At 50.4% G+C, this 17,649-nt stretch overlaps 2 protein-coding genes across 2 annotated transcripts; both read right to left on the bottom strand.

Moving 5' to 3' along the window:
• Positions 1–12,516: 12,516 nt before the first annotated feature.
• On the bottom strand, positions 12,517–13,113 carry ONS95_002097 (uncharacterized protein; the record flags this gene model as incomplete). The annotated part of the gene is made up of 1 exon (XM_058495333.1): positions 12,517–13,113. One exon carries the CDS (start codon positions 13,111–13,113, stop codon positions 12,517–12,519), a length of 597 nt encoding a protein of 198 aa, XP_058355646.1.
• Positions 13,114–14,087: 974 nt separating this feature from the next.
• Positions 14,088–17,169, bottom strand: ONS95_002096 (uncharacterized protein; the record flags this gene model as incomplete). Its single annotated transcript, XM_058495332.1, has 2 exons — positions 14,088–14,439; positions 14,486–17,169. 2 exons carry the CDS (start codon positions 17,167–17,169, stop codon positions 14,088–14,090), a joined length of 3,036 nt encoding a protein of 1,011 aa, XP_058355645.1.
• Positions 17,170–17,649: the final 480 nt, after the last annotated feature.

Raw genomic sequence — 17,649 nt, 5'->3', positions numbered from 1 at the left:
TGACGATCAAGCAATACATCGATGAAAACCTAGCGAAGGGATTCATCCGAGAGTCCAAATCCCCATGGGGAAGTAACGTCTTATTCGCAGAGAAGAAAGACGGTGGACGACGAATGTGCATCGACTACCGTCGATTGAACGATGCCACAAAGAAGGATCGTTATGCACTACCATTGGCCAAGGAGCTGCGGGACAGACTCGTTGGAGCCAAGATCTTCACTCAGCTTGACCTAAGAGGAGCATACAACCTCGTTAGGATGGCTGAGGGTGAAGAAGAGAAAACAGCATTTCGCACCCGTTTCGGTCACTACGAGTACACGGTCATGCCCTTCGGCTTGACTAACGCACCAGCCACATTTCAGCGTCTGATCAACAATGTTTTGCGGCCTTACTTAGACGTAACGTGCATATGCTATTTGGACGACATACTGGTCTACTCCAAATCAGAGGAGCAACATGTGAAGGACGTCACAGCCATTCTCCAGAGGCTGGAGGACGCCTGCCTGTTACTCAAACCAGAGAAGTGCAACTTCCACGTGGACGAGGTTGTCTTTCTAGGCTATGTGGTCACCACCGCAGGATTGGCTATGGATCCCAAAAAGATCAAAGCAATCATCGAGTGGACGGGGCCCACGAATGTCAAGGAAGTACAATCATTCCTCGGGTTTGCCAACTTCTACAGGCGATTCATCAAGGACTACTCGAAAATCGCCGGGCCACTCACGGAGTTGACCCACAAGGACAAGGAATTCCACTGGTCCGACAGCGCACGAAAAGCGTTTGAGGCACTCAAAGCGGCTTTCATCGCGGAACCAGTACTCACTTCCTTCACCCCCGACAAAGAAATACGCATAGAGACAGATTCTTCGGACTACGCTATTGGAGCCGTGCTCAGCCAGCCGGGCGAGGACGGAAGATAGCAACCAGTCGCTTACCATTCGCGGAAACTATCACCAGCAGAACTCAACTACGACATATACGACAAAGAGTTGCTGGCAATTGTGGACGCAGTACGCGAATGGAAGGTCTACCTCGAGGGCGCCGCCCACGAAGTACAGATCCTAACGGACCACAAGAATCTCATTTACTTTACAACGACCAAAGAATTGAACCGACGCCAGGTTCGATGGTATGAAACACTCTCTACCGTTAAACTTCGAATTTCTTATGTCAAGGGAACGGAAAACGCCAGAGCCGACGCTCTGAGCAGGAAACCAGAATATCTCGCAAACAAAACTCACGAATCCCACACCGTACTGCGGAAGGATGGTGATTCGCTAATAGTCAATCACCGACAGCTGGCCTCAACGGGCCAGGTCGCCGAGAAAGTCTGGAGGGGCTATGCCAACGACCCGGTCATAGCCGAACAGAAGAAGCAGCTGGGCGAAGGATTCTCCTTCACCTCAGACGGCACGCTTCTGTACCAAGGACGAATCTATATACCCACTGGGGACAGGATTAAATTCGTCACGCACTGGCATGGGCTGCCCGCTCATGGACACCAGGGGGTAGCTAAGACGCTGTCTAGGCTATCCAGGGAATACTACTTCCCAGGAATGAGGAAGGTAGTCAAAGACGTGGTAGCGTCGTGCGACACATGCATCCGGAACAAGGCATCACACCATGCTCCGTATGGGCTCATGAAGTCACCAACAACACCACCTCGCCCATGGAAATCAATCGCTTTGGATTTCGTGGTCGAGCTACCACCCTCGAAAGACCCAGTCACAGGAATCGTATACGACTCGATCTGTGTGATAACGGATAGGTTCACAAAGTACGCGTACATGGTACCAGTACTTGGAACACAGGACGCGCCCATGATGGCGCAGGTATTCCTCAGAACAATCTTCGCAAGCCACGGAATACCAGATGAGGTCATCTCAGACAGAGACAAGCTCTTCACCTCGAAGTTCTGGAAAACTCTCATCGCGCTCTTAGGAATGAAGCAGAAAATGTCAACCGCATTCCATCCTCAGACCGATGCACAGACAGAACGAATCAACCAGATAATGGAAACTTATCTTCGGTGTTATGTGAACTACAAGCAGGACGACTGGGTGCAACTACTTCCACTCGCTCAGTTTGCATATAACAGCGCGGACCAAGAGACCATTGGAGTATCGCCGTTCTACGCGAATTATGGGCACAATCCCACGGCATACAACCCACCAATAGCCGGTCAGGGTACCGCGCAAGAAGCCATACTACAGGCAGATGAGCTTAAACAGCTCCATGAAGAATTGTCAGCCGATATTCTCTTCATCGCGCAGAGATCTGCGATCTACTACAACAGAAAGCGTAGCATGGGACCAACGCTCAAGGAGGGGGATAAAGTCTACTTACTCAGAAAGAATATCACAACCAAGCGACCAAGTCACAAATTGGATCACAAGAAGCTAGGACCATTCAGGATTGCAAAAGTCAAGGGACCAGTCAATTTCCAGCTAGCTCTTCCAAGGACAATGAACATCCACCCGGTATTCCATATATCCCTCCTCGAACCAGCACCACCAGGAGCACCACCGGCTCCTGTCACCGAAATACAACCAATCAACCCGAACGCCGAGTACGAAGTAGAGACTATTCTCGACTGTCAGTATTCCCACGGCAAGGCAAAATATTTGATCAAGTGGAAAGGGTACCCACAATCGGAAAACACCTGGGAACCCAAGTCTAACCTCCACTGCTCGGGACTCCTCCAGCGGTACCATCGGGAGCATGGGGGACCGCGGCGGAGGGGGAAGGAAAAGAAAGCCCCAACCAGAAGGAGTCGGGCAACCCGGAAAAGGCTTGGGGATCAAGGGTAGGATCCTCGAGGAAGCGGGAGGCTTCCGCCAGGGAAGAAGCGGCTTCTTCCTGACGAGCGGCCTCCGCGCGTTCGGCAGCTTCAGCAGCGTCGAGTTCGTCGAGCGTCTCGACGCCTCGACGGATCATCTCTTTCTCGCGATCATCCAGGAAGCGCTGTTGCTTGCGAAGGCGGAGGATTTTCGCCATCGCCTCTTCCTCCTCGTCACGAAGTTTTTGGCGCTGGCGATCCAGCGAGGACCAGTCGCTCAAGGACGGGAGTTTCGAGGTGTAATTACAAGAGGAGCGCTTCTTGCGAACGCACTCCGAACAGCGAGTGGATTCCTTGGAATCCACCACACAGCGGCGCTTGTGAAGCCGACAAAAATCACAAGGAGACATTTCTTCTGCGTCTTGGGAACGATCGATTCGAAGGGCCAGGGCGATACGTTCAAGTTTCTTGCGGGTCGCCTCAGAGGTCATGATGGAAGAAGAAGACGGCCGTGGGCAGTCGTCGATATTTCCTTTGGCATACTTAAGCGTGGGGACCACGCTAGGCTAGGGAGGGGATAGTGTTACGGACGCTCCTGGGAGCCCGCTGGGTCCCAGGAGGAAATATCCTCAGAGCAGGCGTACTCCTGGGAGTCGGACGGCTCCTAGGAGTAAAGCTCACAGGAACCAATAAGGTCTAAGGAACATGTATCACATAGCATTACATTATAGTAGTATTGCAGGTCACGGTGATCTGGCAGCGGCCTTCCGCGGTCGGGTCACGTGACGGATCCCAGGGGATCCCAAGGGATCCAGTACGACTATGTCGTGAAGGATCCCAAGGGACCTGTGGGATCCAAGGAGAACGAAGGTTCTATATAAGACTGGCACGTCTGCCATTAGATAGGAGCTTCGTGCTCAACTTCAAATAGTATTCTGATACTTAGTAACTGTCTTCCCGTCTACGTGATACACCTACCTCTCGATCATCAGAGATCAACTGCAGCCTTCTGTATTTACAGCGAGTAAATACCGGACAGTTACAAGCTCGCTAAAACGCTGAAAGCCTACCCTACGACTATACCGGATATCCCTGAAACTCAGGGACCTCCCCCTGAACCCCCTACCCCCTCAAACGACTCCCCCGCCAAAAGAGCGACTAAGCTTCTGGAAAAAGGCTATATAGGGCGTGCCTCTAGAGCCCTAATCGACCCTACGCCTCTAGCTCCTAGCACTCCAGAGACGCTAAATACGCTATACTCGAAGCACCCTATAGGGCATAATAACCCCTTCAGTAACGCTAACCCCTCCCCGGGGCAAAATATCACCCCTGAAACGATACGACAGGCTATTCGATCGATTAATAGAGAGAAAGCCCCTGGCCTCAGCGGCTGGACCCGCCCGCTACTTGATATAGCGCTAAATTCGGAAAACTCCCCTGTAACTATAGCGCTTACACACCTAGCGAATATGATTCGACAGGGTACAGCTCCAGGGGTCGACCTCCTATGTGCTTCCCGACTTATAGGCCTTCAGAAGCCTGACGGAGGTGTGCGACCGATCGCTATAGGGGACCTTATTTATAAGGTAGCCCTAAAAGCGATCCTTATCAGCTCCTTCAAGCCGTCTATGCTTCTACCCTGCCAATTAGGCGTTAGCACCCCAGGTGGTGTAGAGCCTATAATCTTCCTCCTTGACGACGCTATTACCGGCCCAAATACCCTAAAAACTCAGCAAATCGCCTCCTTAGACCTTATCAACGCTTATAACCGAATCGGACGAACCTCAATAGCAGCTGCAGTCGCTAAATACGCCCCTACTCTCTATCGGACCGCTAAATGGGCCTATAACCAGCCTTCAGTGCTAGTAACAAACGAAGGCCACACGCTAGCAAGCGCTGAAGGAGTACGCCAAGGAGACCCTATTGCCCCCCTCTTATTCTCTCTAGCGATCCGCCCCCTGCTAGAGCACCTCCAAAAGACCCTACCGAAGGCTACAATTATAGCTTATTTGGACGATATCTATATCCTTAGCCCTGAAACTACAGCACTACTCCCTGTAGTTATAGAAGCCTTCAGGGACTCTCCAGTAGCTCTTAACCGCCAAAAGAGCACCGAAAGCCCTATCTCCCAGTTACAAACCACTGGACTTAAGGCCTTAGGGACCTTTATAGGCCCTGTAGCACACCGCCGAACGTTCCTCCAGGGGAAAATCGACACTCTCGCTACAGCGCTATATACCCTACGAGACCTCCCTAAACAACACGCTACCCTACTCTTACGAGGTAGTATACACCTACTCCTACGACACTTACAGCGCCAATTGTACTCGGAAGACCTACTAGACCTCTGGAGGTTAGCGGACTTACGAATCAAGTACGCTGTACAAGCCCTAATCGCTAGGGAGCCAGGGGAGAAGACTACCCTAATTCGCCAGGCTTTACTCTCTCTTCCAGTGAGAGAGGGAGGCCTAGGGCTCCCTATACACGCCTTATTAGCCCCAGGGCTCTATAGGGCAGCTAAGGAAGCCTCTCGATCGATTCTAGTGGCTATATGCCCTAATCTCTACCCGGAACCCCCTGGACGCCCTGTACCGACAGCCCAAGAGGTCTTCTCTAGCGTTAACTAAGACCTAGAAGAGAAGATTCTACCTACCCTATTAAAATAAGCGCTAAAATCGAAGCTTGAGAACGCTAGCTACCTCGGACGATACTAGCTTAGAACCCTGCCTACGCAAAAACACTACCTTTTAGCGGATTCTACAGTTACCGAAGCACTACGGACTAGGCTCTTACTCCCTGTAAAGCCCCCTATTTCGCCCTGTACCGCCTGTGGAGCCTACCCTCAAATAGGCTACGAAGACACCTGTAGAGGTGCTGAACGACGCTGGATTATACGCCATAACCAGGTTACCCGTGCATTTATTACTACCCTTTCTAGCCGGGAAGACCTTAAAGTGAAATCAGAGCCTACGCCAGCTAGAACGCCTATAGCCCTAGAAAACAGCCAACGACCGGATTTTTCAGTGCTTATAGGTACTTCTAGGCACTATTACGACGTTCAAATAGTAGCAATCAACAAGGATTCAGCACGCGAAGAAGCCTATACTACGCTATCAGAGGCAGCAAACGCTAAACAGCTTAAATACAGCGACTTAGGCCCTGTATTTCACCCCCTGATCTTCTCGGCAGGAGGCCTAATGGAAGCCGAAACAGCGAAGACCTATAAGGCCCTACAGGGCCTATTAGGGCACTCTAGGGCTAAGTGGTTAGACGGGTATATCGCTAGCACCCTAACTCAGGCTCGAGGAATCGCTGCAACCTCGATCCTAGCACGTAGGTAGCTTATAACACACGCTATACCTACCCTACAGCACACACTACACCTACCCTATAACACACACTACACCTACCTTGTAATGCACACTTCACCTACCCTGCGACTCACACACCACTTACTCTAAGTAACTCACACTTCACCTACCCTGGGGTACACACTCTACCTACCCTATGGTACGCACTCTACCTACCCTGCGACTCACACTACACCTACCCTGTGGTACACACTCTACCTACCCTGTGGTACATACTCTGCCTACCCTATGGTACACACTCTACCTACCCTGCGACTCACACTACACCTACCCTTTGGTACACACTTTACCTACCCTTTGGCACACACTCTACCTACCCTTTGGTACACACTACGCCTACCCTCTGATACACACTTTACTTACCCTTTGGTACACACTCCACTTACCCTGTATTATCTCCTTCTGTCTTAGTACTCTACCTTCTGTACCCCTGACACCTTCAGGCTCTTACCCTCTGTATTATTAGTATAGTCCTTCTGTATTTCAAGACTATTAGAGAGAGATAAAAACACTCGTCGCAAGCTAGCGTAGTTAGAAACAAATATAACCTAAACCTCAAACCCTAACCCATAAGCTCCGTGAATTCTACTTATAATATCCCGAGTAGGCTAGCCCTCTAGCTGCGCTTTTAGAGTAGATAAAAGCTTAGAAAGATAGTATTAATAATTATAATAAGTTAGATAATAATAAGGAATTAAATAGACGCTTAAGGATAAGCTTTTTTCGGATAGAAGAGTAATATAACGCTGCGTAGTATATAAAGTATAGAGACCTCTCTTTTACCCTTAGCTAGCTTAGCTATAGCTATAGCTATCCTCTTTAGGAAGTGCCTCGGCTAGCCCCTTTTCTAGAAGTATATAGCTTTAAGAGCCTCTAAGCCTCTCTCTCTTCTGTAGCTTTAGATTCTTAAGAGACTGTTACGAACGCACTCAGAAGGAGTATCACGTGTGTCTTGGCCCTGAGGCTCGGCAGCATTGCTGCACAGAGAAGCCAAGAACTAGGAACGAAATCACGGGACCATGTGTCACGTGATGGCATGGAGCTTTTGGAACCATAGGGTCCAAGGTTCCTGGAGCCTGGGATCATAGGACCCATAGGGATCCAAGGCTAACGAAGGTTCTATATAAGACTGGCACGTCTGCCATTAGATAGGAGCTTCGTGCTCAACTTCAAATAGTATTCTGATACTTAGTAACTGTCTTCCCGTCTACGTGATACACCTACCTCTCGATCATCAGAGATCAACTGCAGCCTTCTGTATTTACAGCGAGTAAATACCGGACCGTTACACTTTGAGCACCTTCTCGTCAGAGGTACCGACTCACGAAGACAACATGTCCTCCGTCAAAGGATCGTCGAACGACCACTCGGCTCCCGCCAAGGTCTTCGACCCAAAGAACATACCCAAGATCGCCGCCCCGGATCTCTACAACGGAGACCGATCCAAGCTCAGAGCATACCTCACGCAGGTTAAGCTCTATACGGGCTTCAACGGTCACCAGTTCGCCACGGAGACTGACAAAGTCCTTTGGGCTTCGTCCTTCCTCCGGGGATCTGCCTTCAACTGGATCGAGACCTTCCTCTCGGACTACATTCAGAACCGAACCAAGGATGGGAGAGTCTCCACGGCAATGACCAAGGAATCCCAGAAGATCTTTATGACCTTCGAAGGTTTCGAGCATAGGATCAACCGCGTCTTCGGCGACATTGATCAGAACCGTACCGCCGAACGGAACATCCAGAACCTAAAGCAGGTCGGGTCAGCGACCACGTATACTGCCGCCTTCCAGCAATTCGCGAATCAGACCAGCTGGAATGACGACGCCCTTCGGGCACAGTACTACAAAGGGTTGAAAGACGGAGTGAAAGATGAGATAGCAAGATCGGACGCGCCTACCGACTTGCAAGAACTCATCGAAATGGCTGTCAAGATTGACAACCGAAACTACGAGAGGGCACTCGAGAAGAAAGGCCAATACCGCTCCGGAACGCACATGCACCAAGGAAGAGGGGGCAATAACAAGAAACCATTCTACCCTCGGGAAATGGAACTCGATGCGACGTTCCGGAAGCCAAGTCATCAAGGAAAGCCGCGCAACGGCGGGCTATCTAAGAAAGTCATGAGCGAGCGACGAGAAAAGAAGCTGTGCTTCGAGTGTGGCCTCCCTGGTCACATGGCCAGCTCTCATCGACAAAAGAAGTCGTGGACAGACAAGAAACATGCCAACGCAATGGGACGTGGCTCTTACAATGAACCAACACGACAACTCGCCGCGACGTATCGACACATGACTACAGACGAGCTCGAGGAGAATCACATCCACACCCAGTTGGGCGATTCTGACGACAGCGAGCGAGATTCCGCGAGCGTCGTGGATCAGCTCGAGCAAACCGTCGTCAGCACGCCCCCTGAGGACTATGTGTATCGAGACAACGACAGCTCTGGGCCAGACGATGACACAGAGTTAATGCCAAGTGACAGCGAGGAAGAAGCCCAGGAGCCAGAGTGGACTCCAGAACCAGGGCCACCTCAACCTGAACTCTCAGGACCAAGAGTGGGTGAAACTTGGGAAGTTACCCAACGAGAAGAGAGCCTGTATCAGGTTAGCTGTAACACTCGCCACTGGACCAATGTAGCCACCGGGGTTACTTATCAAGAACCAGGCCTTGTCGGCTTGGGGGGTCCACCGTGGGGGGCAAGGTACGAAGTAGTCTACCGGGACTATAAGCGTATCGGATGGAGAATGGCCGGCAGCTGGGAAGGACCGACGACCTTTATGCAGCACTTGCCACTCCAGAATACCGTCATTCTTAACACCAGCGCGCCACCAGGGGTGGGCGAGGAATGGGAAATCATGGCTGAGAACCGACATAATAGGACATGGGTCCACGTCAATGATGACGGCCGGTACTATTACGAGATGTACAACCCAGTAACATACACCGAACTCGGAATAGGGCTCGTATACAAGGTCAGCCTAAGCTATGGCAATCGAAGGGTATGGGAAAGTGTCCTCGACCATAGCGTACATTGGGAATATTTCTGTGTGCGGCAACTTGCCGCCATTGGGGATAAACATCTCACGTTGGAGGTTAAAATCAAGGGAGTCAAGCTTCAGGCGATGGTAGACTCTGGGGCACAAGGGAACTTCATGTCTCCTACTGTTGTGCTCGAGCACTACCTGTCAACCGAAGTAAAGGATAAGGGATACCACCTGGTACTGGCGGATGGCAAGGTCGCCTCCGATGGACTGATCGAGGTCCAGACCGCTCCAGTCCATATGGGCATCGCCGGACACTCCGAAATAATCCAATTCGACGTCGTCAGGATTGGAAGGCACGACATCATCCTGGGGTTGCCATGGATGGAAAAGCATAATCCTGTTGTCGATTGGCAGACAGGAAAACTTGAGTTTAGTCGTTGCCAAGACTGCTGTTATCCACCGGGAACAGAAGCAGTGAGCATTCGAGAGGTTAGCGCCACCTCCAAGGAAGAGCTCGGACACCAAGACAAGGGTCCACTGATGAAGGATATACCATCAGCATACAAGAAGTTTGCGGCACTGTTCAAAGAAGAACGAGGCATCGAGGCCTTGCCGAAACACCAGGACTACGATCATCGGATCGAGTTAGAACCAGGTACCAAACCGATATTCCAACCACTTAGGGAATATTCGGCGACAGACTTGATGACGATCAAGCAATACATCGATGAAAACCTAGCGAAGGGATTCATCCGAGAGTCCAAATCTCCATGGGGGAGTAACGTCTTATTCGCAGAGAAGAAAGACGGTGGACGACGAATGTGCATCGACTACCGTCGATTGAACGATGCCACAAAGAAGGATCGTTATGCACTACCATTGGCCAAGGAGCTGCGGGACAGACTCGTTGGAGCCAAGATCTTCACTCAGCTTGACCTAAGAGGAGCATACAACCTCGTTAGGATGGCTGAGGGTGAAGAAGAGAAAACAGCATTTCGCACCCGTTTCGGTCACTACGAGTACACGGTCATGCCCTTCGGCTTGACTAACGCACCAGCCACATTTCAGCGTCTGATCAACAATGTTTTGCGGCCTTACTTAGACGTAACGTGCATATGCTATTTGGACGACATACTGGTCTACTCCAAATCAGAGGAGCAACATGTGAAGGACGTCACAGCCATTCTCCAGAGGCTGGAGGACGCCTGCCTGTTACTCAAACCAGAGAAGTGCAACTTCCACGTGGACGAGGTTGTCTTTCTAGGCTATGTGGTCACCACCGCAGGATTGGCTATGGATCCCAAAAAGATCAAAGCAATCATCGAGTGGACGGGGCCCACGAATGTCAAGGAAGTACAATCATTCCTCGGGTTTGCCAACTTCTACAGGCGATTCATCAAGGACTACTCGAAAATCGCCGGGCCACTCACGGAGTTGACCCACAAGGACAAGGAATTCCACTGGTCCGACAGCGCACGAAAAGCGTTTGAGGCACTCAAAGCGGCTTTCATCGCGGAACCAGTACTCACTTCCTTCACCCCCGACAAAGAAATACGCATAGAGACAGATTCTTCGGACTACGCTATTGGAGCCGTGCTCAGCCAGCCGGGCGAGGACGGAAGATAGCAACCAGTCGCTTACCATTCGCGGAAACTATCACCAGCAGAACTCAACTACGACATATACGACAAAGAGTTGCTGGCAATTGTGGACGCAGTACGCGAATGGAAGGTCTACCTCGAGGGCGCCGCCCACGAAGTACAGATCCTAACGGACCACAAGAATCTCATTTACTTTACAACGACCAAAGAATTGAACCGACGCCAGGTTCGATGGTATGAAACACTCTCTACCGTTAAACTTCGAATTTCTTATGTCAAGGGAACGGAAAACGCCAGAGCCGACGCTCTGAGCAGGAAACCAGAATATCTCGCAAACAAAACTCACGAATCCCACACCGTACTGCGGAAGGATGGTGATTCGCTAATAGTCAATCACCGACAGCTGGCCTCAACGGGCCAGGTCGCCGAGAAAGTCTGGAGGGGCTATGCCAACGACCCGGTCATAGCCGAACAGAAGAAGCAGCTGGGCGAAGGATTCTCCTTCACCTCAGACGGCACGCTTCTGTACCAAGGACGAATCTATATACCCACTGGGGACAGGATTAAATTCGTCACGCACTGGCATGGGCTGCCCGCTCATGGACACCAGGGGGTAGCTAAGACACTGTCTAGGCTATCCAGGGAATACTACTTCCCAGGTATGAGGAAGGTAGTCAAAGACGTGGTAGCGTCGTGCGACACATGCATCCGGAACAAGGCATCACACCATGCTCCGTATGGGCTCATGAAGTCACCAACAACACCACCTCGCCCATGGAAATCAATCGCTTTGGATTTCGTGGTCGAGCTACCACCCTCGAAAGACCCAGTCACAGGAATCGTATACAACTCGATCTGTGTAATAACGGATAGGTTCACAAAGTACGCGTACATGGTACCAGTACTTGGAACACAGGACGCGCCCATGATGGCGCAGGTATTCCTCAGAACAATCTTCGCAAGCCACGGAATACCAGATGAGATCATCTCAGACAGAGACAAGCTCTTCACCTCGAAGTTCTGGAAAACTCTCATCGCGCTCTTAGGAATGAAGCAGAAAATGTCAACCGCATTCCATCCTCAGACCGATGCACAGACAGAACGAATCAACCAGATAATGGAGACTTATCTTCGGTGTTATGTGAACTACAAGCAGGACGACTGGGTGCAACTACTCCCACTTGCCCAGTTTGCATATAACAGCGCGGATCAAGAGACCATTGGAGTATCGCCGTTCTACGCGAATTATGGGCACAATCCCACGGCATACAACCCACCAATAGCCGGTCAGGGTACCGCGCAAGAAGCCATACTACAGGCAGGTGAGCTTAAACAGCTCCATGAAGAATTGTCAGCCGATATTCTCTTCATCGCGCAGAGATCTGCGATCTACTACAACAGAAAGCGTAGCATGGGACCAACGCTCAAGGAGGGGGATAAAGTCTACTTACTCAGAAAGAATATCGCAACCAAAAGACCAAGTCACAAATTGGATCACAAAAAGCTAGGACCGTTCAGGATTGCCAAAGTCAAGGGACCAGTCAATTATCAACTAGCTCTGCCAAAGACAATGAACATCCACCCAGTATTCCACATATCTCTCCTCGAACCAGCACCGCCAGGAGCACCGCCTGCTCCTGTCACCGAAATACAACCGGTCAATCCGAACGCCGAATACGAAGTAGAGGCTATCCTCGACTGTCAGAACTACCACGGCAAAACACGATATTTGATCAAGTGGAAGGGGTACCCACAGTCAGAAAACACCTGGGAACCCAAGTCTAACCTCCACTGCCCTGGGTTGCTGCGAAGTTTCCATCAACGAAACCCAGGTCTTCCCAGAAGGAGTTCCCAAAGTCAGGCAGCGGTTCATCAACCAGGTGGAACTCGGAGGAGTCGCCGGCGGGCGGCGGTGTAGGTGGCCGAGCGGCAGAAGCTTGCTTCTCCCTCTCCGCTGCTTCCCGCGCCTCCGCCTTCTCCACTCTTTCTTTTGCCTCAGCCTCGTCCAACTCATCCAGAGTTCTCAGACCACGACGAAGCATTTCCCTCCCTCGCTCGCGAAGCTCGGCTTGGCGCTGCTCGAGCTCGCGGACGCGAGCCAGGCCGGCCATGGCCGCCTCGAAGGCCATATCTCTCTCAAACTTCAGGCGATCTTCCTCCATACGAAGACTTTGGAGGTCGTCGATAGAAACCTGAAGAGCATCGCATTTCACGCCGCGACGGACACACTCCCCACACCTCTGGGACTTCTCATTCAGGACCACGCAATTGCGATGGTAGCGAATACAATTGGAACACGGCATGCTGGGCGAGCCGTAGGAGTTGATCGTTTCAGCAAGTGCTATCCTTTGTTTGTATTTGGTGGTTTTGGAGGACATGATGAAAGAAGAAGACGGCCATGGGTCGTCGTCGGTATTTCCTTTGGCATACTTAAGCGTGGGGACCACGCTAGGCAAGAAGGGGGATAGTGTTACGAACGCACTCAGAAGGAGTATCACGTGTGTCTTGGCCCTGAGGCTCGGCAGCATTGCTGCACAGAGAAGCCAAGAACTAGGAACGAAATCACGGGACCATGTGTCACGTGATGGCATGGAGCTTTTGGAACCATAGGGTCCAAGGTTCCTGGAGCCTGGGATCATAGGACCCATAGGGATCCAAGGCTAACGAAGGTTCTATATAAGACTGGCACGTCTGCCATTAGATAGGAGCTTCGTGCTCAACTTCAAATAGTATTCTGATACTTAGTAACTGTCTTCCCGTCTACGTGATACACCTACCTCTCGATCATCAGAGATCAACTGCAGCCTTCTGTATTTACAGCGAGTAAATACCGGACCGTTACAGAGACGACCTTTGTTTTCATATTTTATTAATTAGTATATGAGGCAGTACTCCACGTGACGTCCTATCTTTATAGTACTAGTAGTCACAAATAGTATGATTCTAAGCTACCTCCGGATCGGTCGGCTAAGATTAATAGCCGGAAAACCGGCAGCGGTTAATATATAGAGGCTAGAAATAGACCGATAGTAGTAAATACAGCTTACTCTTCATATTAACTGAAGAGTCGAGATCGCGGCACATAGAGCTTGATAGTTCAATATTTAGATAAGCTAGTTCTCCTTCCTATTCATTAAATGTTAGTTTCAACAACGGCAATTTTCGACTTCCAGTCACCGAGACCAAGTACGAGAAGGAAAGAGAAGTATTAAAGAAATTAATTATCTATATATGTATCAAGTCTAATTGGTTCTCTGTTAAGAATAATGTAAACATGCTTTCACCAAACCATTCCACCTCCCTCAGCCCAACCGCCCGTCCAGACAGATGAGCCCCAGGCAAAAGTCGCCAATTATGCTTTGACAAAGTTGAATCCGTCCAAATAGATCGTGTTGACATGTCCGGCCGTGATAAGTGGGCATTCAACCTTGACTTGGAACTGCACTAGGGCCTGGGCTTTGGCTGTCGTGAACGTGGTGCTAACATAGGTGAAGCCCTTCGCGTTGAGCGATGCCAAGCGAGTACACTTGTTGGTGAAGCCTTCGCAGAGTTGTAGCTTACACACTGGAGGAGTGGGTTGCCCTTTGACCTTGACAGGAGCCACGGCCAGTTGACCGTATCCAGAGATGGTGTATTTAGTCTTGGGGCAGATGGGGATGTCCTGAGTAATCCAAGCACTTTTGCCGTCTTCAACCGTAGTTTCACTATTGCATGTTAGTAGAGAATGAGAGAAATATGGATAGAACTAACAGGTATTTGGTACCGAAGGACAGGACTCCTGTATCAGAGGACTTCTTGATTGTTGGCGGTCCATTCGCTGCTGTGTATGGGGCTGGTCCTTGCTTCCAGGTCGCAGCAAATGTTCCGTTTTCGAAACCACCATTGACAAGAACTGCATTGGAAGTGCAAGTCGCTGTTGGTGATGTCGTAGAAGATGAAGATGTCTTGGAAGAACTTGTCTTGGAAGATGAAGATGTTTTGGAAGACGAGGAGATCGTGGAAGATGAAGATACTGTAGAGCTAGACGAAGTCGTAGAACTGGATAAAGTTGTGGAAGTTGAAAATGTCGTGCTCGTACTGAAAGTTGTCGATGTTGTCGAACTGGTCTCTGAAATAATAGATGAAGATGTCTCCTCTGGTACAGTCGTGGAGCTGGCTGTCGACGATTCAATTGAAGATACAATGGATGAAGAACTCGAACTGGATACTGGGATCTCAGTGGACGATTCAAAGACAGAAGAGCTCGACGAAGTGGGCTCTGGTAAAGTTGTAGACGACGATTCGGGCTCAATGGTTGAGCTAGTAGATGAAGATGACTCTACCGAGGTTGCAAGAATAGTCGAGGAAACCGAGCTGATTTCTGGAAGATCAGAAGAAGGTGCAATAGCTGAGGAAATGGAGGAAGTAGGCTCTGGCACAAGCGTGGACGAGATTTCCAGAATCGTCGAGCTAACAGATGAAGATGATTCAGCTGTTGCGGAGAAGACCGAACTGCTTTCTGATCCAGTTGAGGATTCTGGTACGGATGTGGAAGATGGTTCAAGGACAATTGTCGAGCTAGCGAATGAAGAGGTTTCAATTGGGGTAGTGAAGACAGATGAGAAGATCGAGCTGGGTTCGGGAAGATTAGAAGAAGTTGCAACAGTCGAAGGAATCACAGAGCTTGGTTCCACAGCGACAGAAGAAGTCGAGCTCTCAAGCACCTCGGTGGAACTTGCAAGCGATGGCTCGATTGAAGATGATTCCACAGATACGGCAGTTGAGCTAACAAGGGCCGACGAAAACGTTGATGATGCCCCTGGTTCAATTGTAGAGCTAGCAAGAGCGGAAGACTCAATTGTGGTGACTTCGGAAGCAGTGCTTTCTGGAACAACGGCACTGGAAGTGAAAATGACCTCAGTGCTAGATTCCACAGCAGTAGAAAGGACCAATGAGCTCTCTGGAATGAATGTTGAGCTTGGGACGAAGACTGACTCAGATGCGCTGGGAGTCGAGATGTCCGAGGTAGACACTGATTCTGTGGAAGGAATAGAACTTGCACTAGACTCGACGCTGGATGGCAGCACCGACGATGATAAAACTTCTGTTGAAGAAGCAACGGAGCTAGAGACTACACTCGATTCAGGAACTGAGGACGAGAATATGGTCTCCGATGCGACTTCCGAAGTCTCGACGACAGAGCTACCCACAGAAGGGCTAGGCAGCTCGCTCGAGAACGAAGTCGGTTCTGTGGAAGTTTCGAGGACGGACGTCGGCAAAACCTCAGTTGATGAAGCAATGGCACTCGACTCAACGAGTGAGGACGACAGACCAGTCTCTGATGCAGATTCCGAAGTCTCAGCTGTAGAGCTTCCCACAAAGGTACTAGCCGCCTCGGATGAGAATGAAGTAGGGAAAGCAGAGCTTTCAAAGACTGACGTCGACAAGATGGAACTGAACACCTCACTGCTCGACTCTGCAGAGCTAGCAGCCAATGTCGATTCAGAGCTGGCGAAGGTTGAGACCTCAATGACTGAGGTGACGACCTCAACAGATGTAATGGACGAAGCAACCGAAGTTACGAATGTGGATGGCTCTACGGTAGAGCTGACAATATCCGAGACTGTGGTCGACGCAGCATCTCTAGAGGTCTCAACGAGAGAAGACTCTTGTATTGAGGTTTCGATGACAGAACTCTCAGGGGCGGAACTGGTTGGAATGGTCTCTGTTGACAGCGAAGGTAGAGCGGAAGACTCCGAGACAGCAACCTCGGTCGACGAGGGGGCCTCGGAAGTACTCTCCACAACAGACGAGCTCACAAAGCTTGGTTCGATGCTGGATGCACTACCGAGGACTGAACTTGGAGCAAACGTCTCGAATGAGGCGAAGGAGCTTTCGACAGTGCTGGAAAGAACCTCGGTTGCAGAAGCTTCAACGGATGAAACCAGAGAAGAAGGCTCTGCAACGAATGTGCTGGACACCTCAGTGAGCGAAGGCAATTCCGAGGAGGCGGCGGCAGATGCAGAGATCGAAGAGAAGACCTCAATGGCGCTGGACAAAGAGGAAGATGATTCAGCAAGGGCAGACGAAGACTGCGCTGCCAGACTAGAACTGGACTCGAGCGCCGAAGTCAGAGATGCTAATACAGAGCTGATCTCTGCACTGGAGCTAGCCTCGAATGCTGAAGTGGCAGATGCTAGTGCAGAGCTGAGATCGGCACTCGAGCTTTCTTCGAATGCAGAAGTAGCAGACGCAATGGCGGAACTCAAGACCGAGCTATCACAGATCGTGACAGTAACCGGGTCGGCGAGAGTGAGAGGGACATCCCGCTTTGCAAAGTCATTCGCGTTGCGTTTGACATCATTGGCTCCATAGAAACGATATCGTGCAGCATCGACAGGAGAGAAGGGTATGGTACTGAGTACCAGGAGCTGGATAAATGAAGGGCGGCTCATGATGGTGGGTTAAGCAGAATGAATGATGCTAAAACCAGAAAGAAGTTGTCGAAATGAGGAAGAATTGGGTTGAACCTCATATGGTCAGACGGCATAGCGCTTTTATACCACTCAATGCCTACATGATCCTCATTTGAGGCTCAACACGACCGCGCCAGCCAGAAGCTGAAAGCTGTAAAGGGAAAGACAGCAGGTGCAAGGGAATTGAAACCGCATAGTCTCAAAATGTAGGTGTATCTACGCCTCTGCTGCTGCATACACATACATTTATTATGATATATCAAAATTTGGATAGTCACTAGAGTTTCTGAGCGTTTTGCACAAGATGCACTACTCAGGAGGTTGGGGACATTGGAAGGGGGCGAGAGGGGATTGCTAAATCATAGGAGCATCCAAAGCAAACCGGAGCCCTGTGAACGGGATGAAAAGCAGAAACTCGAAACGTCATGAAGGAGGAGGTGAAGATGCATACTAGGCTCT

This window comes from Cadophora gregata, assembly GCF_030347475.1.
Source record: "Cadophora gregata isolate MNR1 chromosome Unknown scaffold_10, whole genome shotgun sequence".
Lineage (NCBI taxonomy): Eukaryota > Fungi > Ascomycota > Leotiomycetes > Helotiales > Ploettnerulaceae > Cadophora > Cadophora gregata.
This window is presented reverse-complemented; position numbering and strand designations above follow the sequence as displayed.